The sequence below is a fragment of the Lutra lutra genome, chromosome 13 (assembly GCF_902655055.1).
Source record: "Lutra lutra chromosome 13, mLutLut1.2, whole genome shotgun sequence".
NCBI lineage: Eukaryota > Metazoa > Chordata > Mammalia > Carnivora > Mustelidae > Lutra > Lutra lutra.
Genome location: NC_062290.1, coordinates 73237053 through 73252139, shown reverse-complemented (window position 1 = coordinate 73252139; position 15087 = coordinate 73237053). Strand labels below are relative to the sequence as shown.

General features: G+C 39.2%; 1 protein-coding gene across 5 annotated transcripts in view; it reads right to left on the bottom strand.

Moving 5' to 3' along the window:
- The window catches only part of MUSK (muscle associated receptor tyrosine kinase), a 92128-nt gene extending 78707 nt beyond the window's left edge, over window positions 1-13421 (bottom strand). For all 5 annotated transcript variants that reach the window (XM_047701157.1, XM_047701159.1, XM_047701160.1 and 2 more), the window contains exons 1-2: window positions 13024-13421; window positions 3256-3382 (exon numbers count right to left, since the gene is read on the bottom strand). In XM_047701157.1, the coding sequence (XP_047557113.1) occupies window positions 3256-3382; window positions 13024-13102 (206 nt within the window). In that variant the 5' untranslated portion in view covers window positions 13103-13421. The remainder of the gene's footprint in view (window positions 1-3255; window positions 3383-13023) is intronic.
- Window positions 13422-15087: the final 1666 nt, after the last annotated feature.

Sequence of the window (15087 nt, the reverse complement as noted above, 5' to 3'; positions counted from 1 at the left end):
AGGCGCTCTATGAAATATAAAGTGTATAAGATTTATAAGCTGTTGCATCATTATTGTTTAATTAGAGTAAATTGCTTGTGGATTGTGAGGAACTCTCAAGTGTTTATAATTTTTAAAGTACTTTTTTTTTTAAAGATTTTATTTATTTATTTGACAGAGAGAGATCACAAGTATGCAGAGAGGCAGGCAGAGAGAGAGGAAGGAAAGCAGGCTCCCCGCTGAGCAGAGAGCCCAATGTGGGGCTCGATCCCAGGACCCTGGGATCATGACCTGAGCTGAAAGCAAAGGCTTTAACCCACTGAGCCACCCAGGCGCCCCTAAAATACTTTTTTTTACAACAGTTTTAGATTTATGGAAAAATTAAAAAGATAGTACTTTCTGTATACCTCCCACATGAGTCTCTTCTGCTGTAAACATCTTCGATTAATGTGGGATATTTGTTACAATTAATGGACCAATATTGATACAGTATTAACCAGATACTATAAGTCTTAGTTTATTCAGGTTTGTTCAGTTTTTACCTAATGTCTTGTTTGTTCCATGATCTCATCCAGGACACTATATTACATTTATTTGTCACATCTCCTTAGGCTCTTTTTGACTGCAACAGTTTCTAAGACTTTCCTTGTTTTTGATGACCTTGACTGTTTTGCGGAGTACTTGTCAAGTATTTTGTAGGGTACCCCTCTCCTGGACTTTGCCTTGTGTTTTTATCATGATAAAACTGGGTTTGTGACTTTGGGAGGAAGACTGCAAAAGCAGAGTGCCCCATCCCACCATAACAAGGATATGCTGTCAATGTCCTTTCTCGCTGTTGGTATTAAACTTGATCACCTGGCTGAGGTAGTGCTTGTCGGGTTTCTTCTGTGTCCAGATATTCATTATTCCTCAAGGGACACGCAAATAGATTTTCAAAATGTAGTTTCTTCCTATTTCACAGATCCTTTGATTAACAGCTAACTATTCAAACCTATAGCTCCATTTACTTCTTCTTTATTTGTAACATTTTTGCCTTATAATAAAGGGAAGATTCAAATGTATTGAGATTTTATTAAATTCAAATGTATTAAGTGATGCTATTACAAGCCAAGATAGCATGAGCTTTTATTTATTTACATAGAAATAAATATGTAATAAATATTGTAATGCTTATTTTCTCTGTGTAAGTTACAAAAACTCTTTCATTGTCCATTTCTTCATCTCTGTATAATGCTGAGAGATAAACATATGAGAGGATCGTAGGGCTATATTTTTCAAAGCTATTTAATGATGCAGGTATCAAACTTCCTTCCCAGACAAGTTGGAGGGCTGTGGTGGGGAGAGTAGTCTTTCAAGATCGACCTTTGAATACTGAATGTTTACTGTCTAACAGCTATTATAATTTCAAAGTAGGGAAGGGTATAAATATGTCAAGATATATGCAGCAGCTGTAATGGAATACAGAGCTCTCTAACTTCCATGATAACTTCACGGGTTCTTTTATGACCACTGTGATTCACAATCCATATTTACAATGAAGTTTTTCTGTATTATTTAAAGACATTATTTTATTTATTTTACTATAGAAGACAAAGCCATTCATGAATAACAGATAAAAACTCATGAAAATATGGAGCATATAAATTGTAAAACTAATAGCTTAGGAGATATTGGCACAATGACTCATGTGAGAGGGAGGCAGGAGAGTGACTTGTGAAACACAGGGAGAACAGATAAGATGTGTTGAGTATAAGCAGTAAAAAATAGCAACCTCCCCAAGATTGACAGAATAAATAGAAAATATGATGGAACAAAGAGTATGGCTTCAAGTAGAAAGGGATGGAAAGACACGTTTATAATCATGCCACCTCTAGACAGACAGCTCTGTCACCCCTAAATCACCCATCCATCGGTGACATAAAATGTGGTGCCTGGGGGCACCCAGGTGGCTCAGTCAGTTGGGCATCTGGATTCTTGATTTCAACTCCGGTCATGATCTTGGGGTTGTGGGATTGACCGCCATATCAGGCTCCGAGCACTGGGCATGGAGACTGCTTTAGATTCTCTCTCTTCCTCTGCCCCTCCCTGCCCGCTCTTTCTCTCTCTCTCTCTCTCTCTCAAAAAATAAATATGTGGTCCTTTTATGGTCCTATGCTCTCTACCCAAGAAACACCCTTAAAATCCATTGCTGTTCAGCAGGCTCATTGGCAAGCTAGAGTCATGGCCAGGTGTGGTAGTGTCTCTTCAACACAGCAGGGGTATGTTAGTAGCTTCAGGCACCTTCCATCTGTGGGCTCAGCCTCCATGTTGGTCCTTGTAAGAACACTGCAGTGGGGAAGTCTGAGGCATAGCAGAGACTAGACACAGAAGCACTGAGTGAACCAAGGTTTCTAAGTACATTAACTTATCCCATTTCTTTCCCCTTGTCTCCATCTATATGTTTTTAAATGGATTTGGTCAACTGTATTTCAGGCCTCTTATTTTGAGCCTTCCTATTCCAGTACTTTGGGAATAGCTTGCCTGGGAGACAACCTGAAGGGGACCACGGCACAAGGTACTTTCCCACATTACAACATGCATCACAGAAAGAAACATTAACTTTCATTAGGGTTTAGTGCAAGTAAAAACATAATTTTTCCTCATGCAGGTTCATGGACCTCCATCGATGGATACCAGCGTAAGCACACTGGCCCTAGTGGAAAATTATTTTGCCTGCTGGGAAGCCTGGGAAGTGTTTCTGATCAGATAACTATTGCAAATGAGGAAAAGATAGCATGACCTTTTCATGTCAAGTGGGAATTTTATTTGTTGGAGAGGCTGCCTCATTTTATATCTATATCTATATCTATATATATGTATATATTCTGACTTTCAAAAGAAAAAGTTACGGTGACCTAGAGGTCAGGTTCCTAGACAGCATACTTTATTTTATTGGGCTAGTAGAAGTAGAGGAGATAAGTCTGGTCCGTATTAATTCCCTAGCATGTCCTGCAACATGTGCTCTGTGCCCCCAGACCTAGGATGTCATGGTGTTTCTTAATGGGGTCCTGGAAATAGCCTAGATGTCCCCATATCAGTGAAATCTCTGTTTTGCTTTGGGCAAGTCTCTTAACCTCACTGATGTTCAGATCTTACATTTATATAATGAGGACATTTGTATTTTTCAAATTCTAGAATGTGAGTTTTTGTACTTCTGAGAGCTTTGATTCCATTTATGACATTTAAACGGAAAGGCAGCAGTGGGCATTTTTATCAGAAAAAGGGCAGAATACGTACTTAATGAGAATTTTATTTCTGGTCCAGGAAATTTCAGGCTGAGGATAGGATTCCACTGCACACATGAAAGTAGCCACTTCTTCAACTAAGGCATCCACTGTTTCCAGAGGAGTAGTGATGACAGGAGCTACAAGGAGAGGAGACAACAGATGAGAACATTCTAGAATGCTGTTTACTAATCCTCTGTGAGCAGTCAGAGGCAACCACATACCTAAATGAGAATTCTATTTCCCCATAGCAGAAAGTTGCCAAAAGGAAAATCTTATGTAGAGAATTTTGTTTCTATTTCATACTGGCATTTGAGGATCAAAAGAGAAGGCTCTCAGGAGAGTAGGACAGAATTTATTTTATATAAGTAGGGGCAGATCAGGTTTTGTGAATCCCAAAGTTATGTAATTTGGGTATTCAACCTTGAGGAAAATAATATAAAACTATACATTCAAAATATCTGTGGCCACCCAACATAAGTCAACTTGAAGGGGAGTGTGGCTGAAGGGAATCAGAATGGAAAGAGGTCTTAACAGTTATTTAAAAACAACTTTTTCCCCAAATTTCATAGTAATATATGTTCATATGAACACATTGCTAGAGCCCATTGAGGATTTTAGAAGGGGGCTCCCGCAAACAAAAGTCTTTGAAGCTCAAGTTTCACCAGATTTACAAAGAATTCAGATCTGCTTGTGAGTAGATTAGAAAAAGACTCAATATATAAAAAGACAAAAAACCCAAATAAAAAATGGGCAAAGATCCGAATAGACATTTTTTTCAAAGAACTTGTATAAATTTCATTTGTGTTGGAGACACAAGCACGTGTAAAGAAAGATGTTTGATATCATTAGCTGTTAAAGAAATGCAAACCAAAACCACTTCACATCCACAACAAATTTTGGCGAGGAGGAGGAAAAATTAGAACCCTTGTGCGTTGCTAGTGGGAGTGTAAAATGGTGCAGCTGCTGTGGAAAACAGTGTGGTGGCTCCTCAGAAAATTAAGCCTAGGATTACCATATGACCCAGCAGTTCCCCTTCTGGGTATATACCCAGAAGTAGTGAAAGCAGGGACTCCGACATTTAGACAACTGTGTTCATAGCAGTGTTATTCACAGTAGCAAAAGGGGGCAGCAAACCAAGTGTCTACCCACAGATTAACGGGTCAACAAAATGGGTATATCCATACAATGGATTATTTGACAATAAAAAGGAATGAAGTACTAATAAACACCACAACGTGGGTGAATCTTGGGAACCACAAGCTAAGTGAAAGAAGCCAGACATATTGTATAATTCCGTTTACATGAAATGTCCAGATGGGCCATTCTGTAGTCAGAAGATACGTTAGTGACTGCCTAGGACCGGGGGAGAGGATGGAGGGATTAAGGGGTGATGATCGGTGGCTAAAGGACAGTGTGTGAAAATGTTTTGAGCTTGATTTTGATGATAAATGCACGACTCTGTGAATTGTGTACTTTAAATGGCTAAGGCGTGTGGTATGTGAGTTAGATCCCAAAGCTATTGTTTATGTTTTTGTTTTTGTGTTTTGTTGTTGTTTTGTTTGTGTATGTATGTGCCTCTGTGTGTGCCTGTGTTTGTGTGTGTATGTGTGTGTTCCACAGAAGGACAATAGGGGGAGAGGCTGTGATATGGTCCTATGGTCCTTTCTCTCCTCCTATTCCCCTGTGAAATGAGAGTCACCTGGATTACAAGAGTTAGGAAGACGAAGAAATTAAAAACGATGAGAGCAGGTTGGGAGTGAGATGTACCCCCTCTTTACTGCTTAAGGAAACCTGTGGATCGGCCAAAGCAAATAGGGTGGGGGCCTGGGCATCTCAAGGGCTAAATGGTGTGACGAAGTGCCCACACCTGTATTTGGGTGAGTCTGGAAATCTACCCCGTTGCATAATCGTGTTTAAGATAATTATCATCATTATTACTTTGATATCATTATTATTATTTATCAGAGATTTATTTACTGTTTTCCATGTAGCAAACACCAGGTTCACTAGAAGCAAAAAGATGTGTAAAACCTATCTTTGCCACAATCTAGATAATGAGGATGGATAGACCCATAAAATAGTTATAATAGTCAGTTATGCCTGCTCTCCTGGCACAATTATTAATAGTACCCCCTGCACTCACAAAGTGCCCGACTTTGGGCAGTAAATTATATGGTCATTTTAGTTAAAATGCAAGATACACACGACAGCCAAATAAGTGGTGTGAACAATATTTTAGCTGCAGGGTAGAGGGTGACAGCCTCATGAAACAAACTGGCACATTGGCCGTAAAACGTACATACACTATCTCAATGAACCTTCTTTTTAAAGTAAATTCAGAGATAAACTCATGGGCCGAGAATGAGGGAACACGATGCTTGTGAGTGTCCCACTAGGCTCCCATCATCCTCCTTAATGTTGTTCTTTTCTTAAGATCCAGTGTAAGGGGGCACCTGGGTCGCTCAGTGGATTAAGCCTCTGCCCTGGGCTCAGGTCATGATCCCAGGGTTCTGGGATCAAGCCCCACATGAGGCTCTCTGCTCAGTAGGGAGCCTGCTTCCCCCCTCCCCACCTCTCTACCTACTTGTGATCTCTCTGTCAAATAAATAAAATCTTAAAAAAAAAAAAAAAGATCCAGTGTAAGCAGCATCTTCTCCCAATTTCCCAGACTTGCTAGACAGAGCCAAATGCCCTTTCCCTTAACCTTAGGTCATCCTGCAAATGTCACTCTAATAGCACTTGTCACACAGATGTGATTAAAACGATCTGTTTATGTCTTTGTCCCATACTCAGTTATCAAAACCTTGAGCTTTGGGGCCAGGGACCCTGTCTTAGACCTTTTCCTATCCCCAGGGTTAGCACATTGACTGATGTGATGTTTAAATTAACTATTTCTGAGACCTTTATTATAAAAGGTATTTTTTTTTAAAAGGTGGAAAGAGAATAGCTGAAATAAGAAGAATTTTTAGGTGAAATGGCATCTTTTATACAGGGGCAGGACGAAGTAAGCTATCAACTGTATAGATACTAAGATACAGATACTAAGAAATAAAAACAGTAAATATTATTAAGTTTGTGGGATGCAAATGATGAAGAATTCACCCAAGGTGAATCGATCATAATGAATGCTTTCATTGTTTATTTTAAAATTTTTTAAATTTAAATTCAATTAGCCAACTTACATTATTAGCTTTTGATGTGGTGTTCAATGATTCATCAGTTGCGTATAACACCCAGTGCTCATCCGATCACGTGCCCTCCTTAATGCTCACCCCCAGTTGCCCCATCCCTCCACTGAATTCATTCTCTAAAAGGAAAGACTATACGGGGCGCCTGGATGGCTCAGTCGTTAAGCATCTGCCTTCAGCTCAGGGTCCTGGGATCGAGCACTGCATCGGGCTCCCTGCTCAGCAGGAAGCCTGCTTTTCCCTCTCCCACTCCCCCTGCTTGTGTTCACTCTCTTGCTGTATCTCTCTCTGTCAAATAAATAAATAAAATCTTAAAAAAAAAATAAAAAGAAAGACCATTGAGCAGCAAGACAGTGAGAGGGGATGGCCCAGGGCTCGAGTTCAGATCCCTGCTCCATCACTCCCTGTCCACCCCGTCAGTCAGCGAGTGCCTCAGCATCTTCGGCTGTAGCTGAAGAGCATAATGAAACCACCACAAAGCCTTGTCAGGAGGAGTCATTAAATGAGTATACGAGAAGCATTTAAAATTGTCCTTTGCACGTAGGGAACACTGTGTTATTTGATTTGGTAATTTAGAAACATAAACCTGAACAGTGCAGTGGTTCTCCTGGTCTCTGGATGACTTGAAAATTTACCATGAATAATTACATCTGGGACTCTATCCCAAGGAAGGAATCTCAAGATGGAAAGGCATATAGATGCCTTTCACTTTCACTGTATAAAACAGATTAATTGTACTAAATTGTACTAATCATGTTGAAGTTGAAGAAAATTTCGGCACCCAGTTCTGCCTTCTAGCTGTGGTACTGGCTTGCTAGACAGAGCCAAGCAATAATTTTTCCAGAATTTTGTGAGACAGTTGTTAAATACAGCCATTGTTAAAAACCAAATTATATAAATTTAGGTAACAGAGGGTCACTTGCTACACTTGTGGCGGGCAGAGCATAGCGTTTAGAGGAGTTGAGGTCACTCTGTTGTACACCTCAAACTAATGTTAACATTGTGTGTTAACTCAGGTTAACAGATTAAAACAAAAAAAATGATAAATAAATCATGTCAAAAACAAAGTAATAATACTCAAAATGGGTCACTTCCTAATTATTTTACTACAATGTACTAGTATCTATGCTCTTGAAGTAATTTACATTCAATGTATCTGTACAGTTGAAATAGTACATAAAGGTATGCTACGGCACATCTCTTCCCAATTCAGTATTCGTCGTTTGCTTGAAATCGACTGTGGTCAGAGTATTTACACTACAGAAATCAACAAATGCAACAAATGAGGGCCTTTTTTTTTTTTGGTCTCAGAGAGACTGCTATTAAACATATATCAGTGACGCTTGTCTAAACAGGATATTATTTACAGTCACTACAAATGGTATTTTCAAGAGTATAGATGATATAGAATATGCTCATGCTTTTATGTTAAGTAGAAATGGCAGGTAGCAGAATTGTATAAACAGTTTTTTATGATACATACAAAAATATGGAACAAAATATACCATCGCATTAACAGTCTTGGAAGTTGGGGTGATTTTTTTTCTATTTCAAGATTTTCTATATTTTGTATTTTCAAAATGATTCTTCATGGCCATGTGTTGTAAGAAAATAAACTTGATTCATTAGTTTCTTCTCCCTTGTTACTTCCGAAGTGACAGAAGTAATAGACGTACTATTAATATTTTTACAAACTGTGGCAATCAGTTAAGATCAAGAGAGTAAATGTTACAGTGTCTTGACATTCATGGAGATATACGTGAGGTGTTAGGAAGAACTTTTATTGGAGTAACACCTTCCCATCGTGTACAGTGGCCTGGCAGTCTTGGGTCATGTTTAACTCTGTTTTTTAATAATTTTAGCATCCAGAATTAAGAACCTGCCATGGGTTATGAACTAGACTTTTCATTCATTATCTCATTTGTCACAACAAACATAATGGCAGATACTATTATTATTCTCATTTGCAGATGAGGAATGGAGGCTAAGGATGGCTAAGTAACTTGTCTAAACATGATGAAAGTAGGAAGTGATAGAGCTGACCTTCAAGGTGAAGCCTGGTTTAAAGTTCCTGTCTTTTAACTCTAAGCTATTTCACGTCATCAGCATAATACTACCCACTCACAGAGAGAAAAATAAGATTTACATTAATATCAACTTGCATAGGCAGGATAGAGTTGGTTAAATTCACTTTGCCCATCTTTCAAAATTATCCAAACAAATCCACTTTCAAATCGTTACGGACAAAATCACATCATTGTATTTAGTGATATTTGTTGACTCAGCAGACTGTCTCCTGTTTACTTTCGTTCTCTTATCCAACTTTCATCTCAGCAGGAGTCTGTTGAAACTAGAGCACTATTTCCTCGCTCAATCCAAGGACCACATGAATAACAAATACATGAAAATGAGCACAACACTTTCCTGTACCCAAAGAGTAGCTTAACTTGAATCCTTGCTGCTTGATGAGAAGGGCATGACATTACCCTTTTATGGGCTCCATCACATGACCATTGACATACCAGCTCCTGATTGAATAGTTGCTGATTAACACGACTAAATGACCGAGTAAACCAAGAAGCCAGGTGTGCTTGCTCCTTTCTGTTTTTAGTAAAATTAGAGCTCACATTTGGGATATACTCATGTTTGTTTTTTCCTGACATCATGAATACAGTATTGTTTTTTCAGTATGAGAAAACACTTTGAGCTGGAAAATTTTCAGAATCCCCAAAGAAAGAGGATATTCAGTATTGCTCATCATTTGGCTTATCTTAGAAACTGACACATTTATTCTACTGGTGTTATAATAAAATGGAAGTTATTTTTTATGATGTGCCTTTGGAGTTTATAAACTTCATCGATAATCTCAGTCACTTACTAATGTGGTATCATTCATTCTTTGTCACGGAACACACTTTTGGTGCTTGCCTTCAGGAATGGTATTGGGCACAGACTGGTAGGAGTTCTGGCCCAGCTTGTTAGAATGTCTGAAATTGCCTGTCCTGGGGGAATTCATTTGGGTTAAGATGTGGTCTCATAGAGATCCATCTAAAATGTGCATGTTACCCAAGAATGAACATGTTGCCAATTGTTGACAATCCTTAGCATAGTATATGACACTATAGGTTGAACACTACTATGCACATCTTCTTTTTACGAGAGAACAGAGGCTCACAGAGACTATGTGCTCTCCCTAAAGACACATGGAAAGACATTGGAGACTAGGAAAAGGCCATAGCACCCTGAAAGCGCCCGATCTCGTCTGATCTCGGAAGCTAAGCAGGGTCAGGCCTGGTTAGTACTTGGATGGGAGGAAAAGGAACTTGATCTTAATGTTCTCTTCCAAGCCTTAAATGTCCTCACTTCACTGCCTTTGTTATTCAGCCTAGACTGCACGGTATGTTGCCATATAATCTCAGCTCCCTTACTCTCTAGTCCTTTAGCTGCACTGACCCTGGGGAGCACCAACCTTGAACTAATCCAACCAGCTGTCCTTGGGGCTCCTATGTACATATAGTATAGTTAGATGAAGGGAGACAGTGGTGTAGGTCAAGGCCACGACAAAGGCTTAGTCCCCAAGCCCAGTTGGGTCCTCAGCATGCCCCATGGAGTTCTTCTGCATTCTCTGGTCTGCTCCTTCACTCACTTTCCTGAATGGGGCCACATTCTTCAGGCCCCATTGTCTCCCCTTACTTATCCCTTTCTCCCATGACCTTAAGTCCTATTTTATTGAGATGTTTCCTATTTTCTGGAAATGGGGCAGAAATCTTGATATTTCTGCTCCTTCTTTCTGTTAAGGCCAATAATATTTAAAGCAACTGTGTTTCCCCAGACACGTAATGAGTTGCTCTTTCAATGCACGTCAATATTCATGCAGGACTTGGTGTCCTGGATTTCAGTGACAGCTGTGCCTGCTCTGACTTAGTCATATGTTGAATCTGTGAATCCTATCTTTGTATACATATGATTTAAGAGAGGAGGTTACTCAAATATATCTGAAGATAAACCACTTAGACTCAGAAACTTCTAGGTATTGGAGTAAATGGGGTAATTTAAAAAGTGGAGTTTGGTCAGGAGTTCTTTGTGCATATTAAACAAACTTAGTGCTGCTTACATGAACTCCTATACTCCTACAGACTTTAAATCCCCCCATATACTTAATATTCCCAAATAAAGCACTAAATATTATTGAAGTATGTGGTTAAGGCGAGTATGCAATAAAACACAGGTTACTTTCATACACAGAGGTTTGTATATTTCTCTTGTGGGTTACCATATTGAGCTCATCATTGAAAGTATCACTAGTCGGAATGATTCAGAGCAAGTGAATTTTCCCCCTTGTCTTTGAACATTGGGAATCTCAACTAAAGTTAAAACAATAAACTATTAATTCTACAAAGTCTGTTATTAATTTTATTGAGGAAATGGTACATGGACAGTTTGAAAAAATCCACTAAATACTCTCGCACTATTTAAAAATCTGTCAGTCTATTTTTTAACACGTTATTGTGATTCATTCATGATAAAGGACTTAGGACAAAGGTATTCATCTAAAAAAAAACCTCTTTATTCTCTGTCAAGAATGGAAAAGTAACTGAGATAGTTTGTGTAGAACATCCTTATTACTCTTTGTAGTATTAAAATAATAGCATATTTTTGTGGGTTTTGTGCCAGTATATTTCATGAACGCTGACATTTAAAATTTTAAGGACTGTGTTTTTATGATAGTTTATTCTCAGAGCACGTGTGTGTAGTTAATGGATATTTGTTCTACTAGGCCCGGTATTTTTGGCTAGGGTTGGTGTTAAGTTCATCCTAGTTTAAATTTTACCATAAATAAGTAAATAATTTATAAACAAGTAAATTATAAACAAAGTTGAATTAACAATCTGACCACTTTATTTAAAAGCCAGGATGTTTGGCTTTGTTATCTTTATGTCACCATATTTTGAATTTTTCAAAATAGAGATAGTGTGCATTTGAATTAAGGGCTTTACCTATAAAGTCTGGAAACTATAAATCATTTCTTTCTGGAATCTAGATTAGGGGTTGTTTATATAGAGAGGTAGGCTTTTTTTAAATGTACCCAATCCTTACATAAACCATCAAAATCAATTATTTTGCTCCTTATGATACTGAATTTTAGTAAATTTTAGCATTTAACCATGTCATTTTTATGTAACTTTGTGGTTTATAATAGCGCAAATAAGACTTAGCACAGTCTGTAAGTGTGAACATTCAGGTGCTACCTTACCGGACATCCGTTGTATGATCAGGAAGTATTGAAATAATCTGAAGCCAATGTTAAGTCTTTCTGTCTATTATTAGCTGTTTGAAAAGATCCAGATTCTTCCTTATCTAGAGATACCCTGAAGCATTAGTTGGCGATTCAATGTTTAAATACATCTAAAGATACCCTTATGCTCATGTAAGTTAGAAAAGGAAAACAAAATAACATAAATCTATGAAATCAGATTGTTTGTGAGGAAAGTTGTATCTCATTAGCAATCTTGTCCTTGTGGCTCCTGAAATTCTAGTGAACTGAAAAATGTAAAGCTACGTTTCCCATCTACACACAGATACTATACCTTCACTTATCTATACAATACAAACGTCTTCAATTCTTTGGGAAAGTAACATCGAGGGAAAATAATTAATTCAAGAGTATCAGAAAACACAAAACTCTTTTTACTCGAATACATTTAATCTGAAAACTCTTTACCTGATATCATTCAATCTTAATTGTCTTTAAAGAAAAATTTCAAAGAAGCCCCCAGTCACTTTGCAAATCACGTATTTTCCTGTCTTTCTTCCTGATTTGAAATACACTAGTCTCAGTTTCATAATACACTGGCCAGAAACCATATCACTGTGGACATTCTTGCTACTGCAACAGGTGTCTGTCAGTTTCTTAAGTTGCTTTCCTTTCCCTGAGGTGGTGTTATTTCCGGTACATTCCAAAGGCTCTGAAAAAAAACTTTCACAGTTCTAGCCAAGCCAAACCATGCCTCCAACCTCAAAGTTATTGAGAACTCATTGTCTTCAGGCCTTTATTATATAGGCAAATGGTGTGGGTCTTTCTCTAATTCCAATTTTTAAGGAACTAAAATATTTACTAAGAATTTTGTAAAACCAAAACTGAAAATGGAAAGGATTTTTGTTCAGAAGCAAACACTCTGGACATCTGGGAGTAGGGTTGATTATATTCCCGGCAAACCTAATGGGAAAATGTTTTCATCCTCCATTTAGACCACCCTGAAGTTTGACACACGCGTAAACAAAACGGACCTTGATAACTTGCAGTCTACCTGCTGATGTTTCCCTACAAGTGAGCGCTCTGCATGCACTATGTGGCTAAGCTTTTATTGCCGAACTTAAGTGGGGGAGGGATGCCTGTAGAAATGTGACCATCAATCAACCACTTATTTATACAGTTTTCTCCCTCTCCATCCATCGCACCCCTACTTCACCAAGCAACACCCAAGCCCACCATCACAGTAATTAGTCATGATCGGAGCACGCACACATATACACACATACACTCTAGACCTGTGACAAGGCAACACGAAGACAAGATTCCTGAAACAAACCTTTTGGAAGTTTCTCAGTCCCGCTGAAGGCAACCAAAGTAAGAATATGTACGAGTGGAATGTTGACGAGCTCTCTCATGATTAATCCAGGCTCACGCAGGAGAAAGTTCCTTCTGGACAATGCAAGGAAAATGCCCCCACAGTTTACATTTTAAAGCATAGTTGGTTACAAAAGGGTCGTCTGCTAATGACTGTTTGTGTCAGCAGCTCCACAGGCTCTAAGTATAATCAGGAATTCTCAGACTTGGCTGTAGTGATGGACACGGCCAGCTGGTGAGTATCCACTTAGGCCAGTAATGCAAGTGTAGTGCTGGAGGAACAAGGGAAAGAAAATCCCTTTAGAATCCCTTTTAAGACAGTGGCAGAAGGACAATACTAGATGCCTTTGCAACTGTCACTGTATTCCCTGAGGTAGAGGTTTCCTGATCTGATTCAGTTCACCACCTCTCTGCCTCACACCAGAACCTGGGGTGTATCATTTGGGCTCCTCCCCATCTCTCACGCCACCTCCTACTTCCTGCCCATTACCAGTTCCTACAGATGGCACAGACTCCATATTCCTGGATTTCTTCCCCTCCATTGATTCTGACTAGTACAACACTATCCTGAACTCCTCTCCAGATGTTCACCTCCTCTGAATGACAGACATTGTCCTGTCTGTTCTCACCTGTGTCTTATTATCCTCTAATCTCTTCTCAGATGGACTCTCCCGCTCCAGAACCTTCCATGGCTTCTTGCCACATAAAAACCTATTCAGGCTCTCTCTGATGAAAAGAGGCCTTGCTGGACTCTGCCCATCTCGCTAGCCTCATCTGTTATAATCCAAGCCTCTGTTCTTTTTTTTTTTAATTTTATTTTTTATAAACATATATTTTTATCCCCAGGGATACAGGTCTGTGAATCGCCAGGTTTACACACTTCACAGCACTCACCATAGCACATACCCTCCCCAATGTCCATAACCCCACCCCCCTCTCCCAACCCCCCTCCCCCAATCAACCCTCAGTTTGTTTTGTGAGATTAAGAGTCACTTATGGTTTGTCTCCCAATCCCATCTTGTTTCATTTACTCTTCTCCTATCCCCTTAACCCTCCATGTTGCATCTCCTCTCCCTCATATCAGGGAGATCATATGATAGTTGTCTTTCTCCGATTGACTTATTTCGTGAAGCATGATACCCTCTAGTTCCATCCACGTCGTCACAAATGGCAAGATTTCATTTCTTTTGATGGCTGCATAGTATTCCATTGTGTATATATACCACATCTTCTTTATCCATTCGTGTGTTGATGGACATCTAGGTTCTTTCCATAGTTTGGCTATTGTAGACATTGCTGCTATAAACATTCGGGTGCACGTGCCCCTTCGGATCACTACGTTTGTATCTTTAGGGTAAATACCCAGTAGTGCGATTGCTGGGTCATAGGGTAGTTCTATTTTCAACATTTTGAGGAACCTCCATGCTGTTTTCCAGAGTGGTTGCACCAGCTTGCATTCCCACCAACAGTATAGGAGGGTTCCCCTTTCTCCGCATCCTCGCCAGCATCTGTCATTTCCTGACTTGTTAATTTTAGCCATTCTGACTGGTGTGAGGTGATATCTCATGGTGGTTTTGATTTGTATTTCCCTGATGCCGAGTGATGTGGAGCACTTTTTCGTGTGTCTGTTGGCCATCTGGATGTCTTCTTTGCAGAAATGTCTGTTCATGTCCTCTGCCCATTTCTTGATTGGATTATTTGTTCTTTGGGTGTTGAGTTTGCTAAGTTCTTTATAGATTTTGGACACTAGCCCTTTATCTGATATGTCATTTGCAAATATCTTCTCCCATTCTGTCAGTTGTCTTTTGGTTTTGTTAACTGTTTCCTTTGCTGTGCAAAGGCTTTTGATCTTGATAAAATCCCAATAGTTCATTTTTGCCCTTGCTTCTGTTGCCTTTGGCGATGTTCCTAGGAAGATGTTGCTGCAGCTGAGGTCGAAGAGGTTGCTGCCTGTGTTCTCCTCAAGGATTTTGATGGATTCCTTTCTCACATTGAGGTCCTTCATCCATTTTGAGTCTATTTTCGT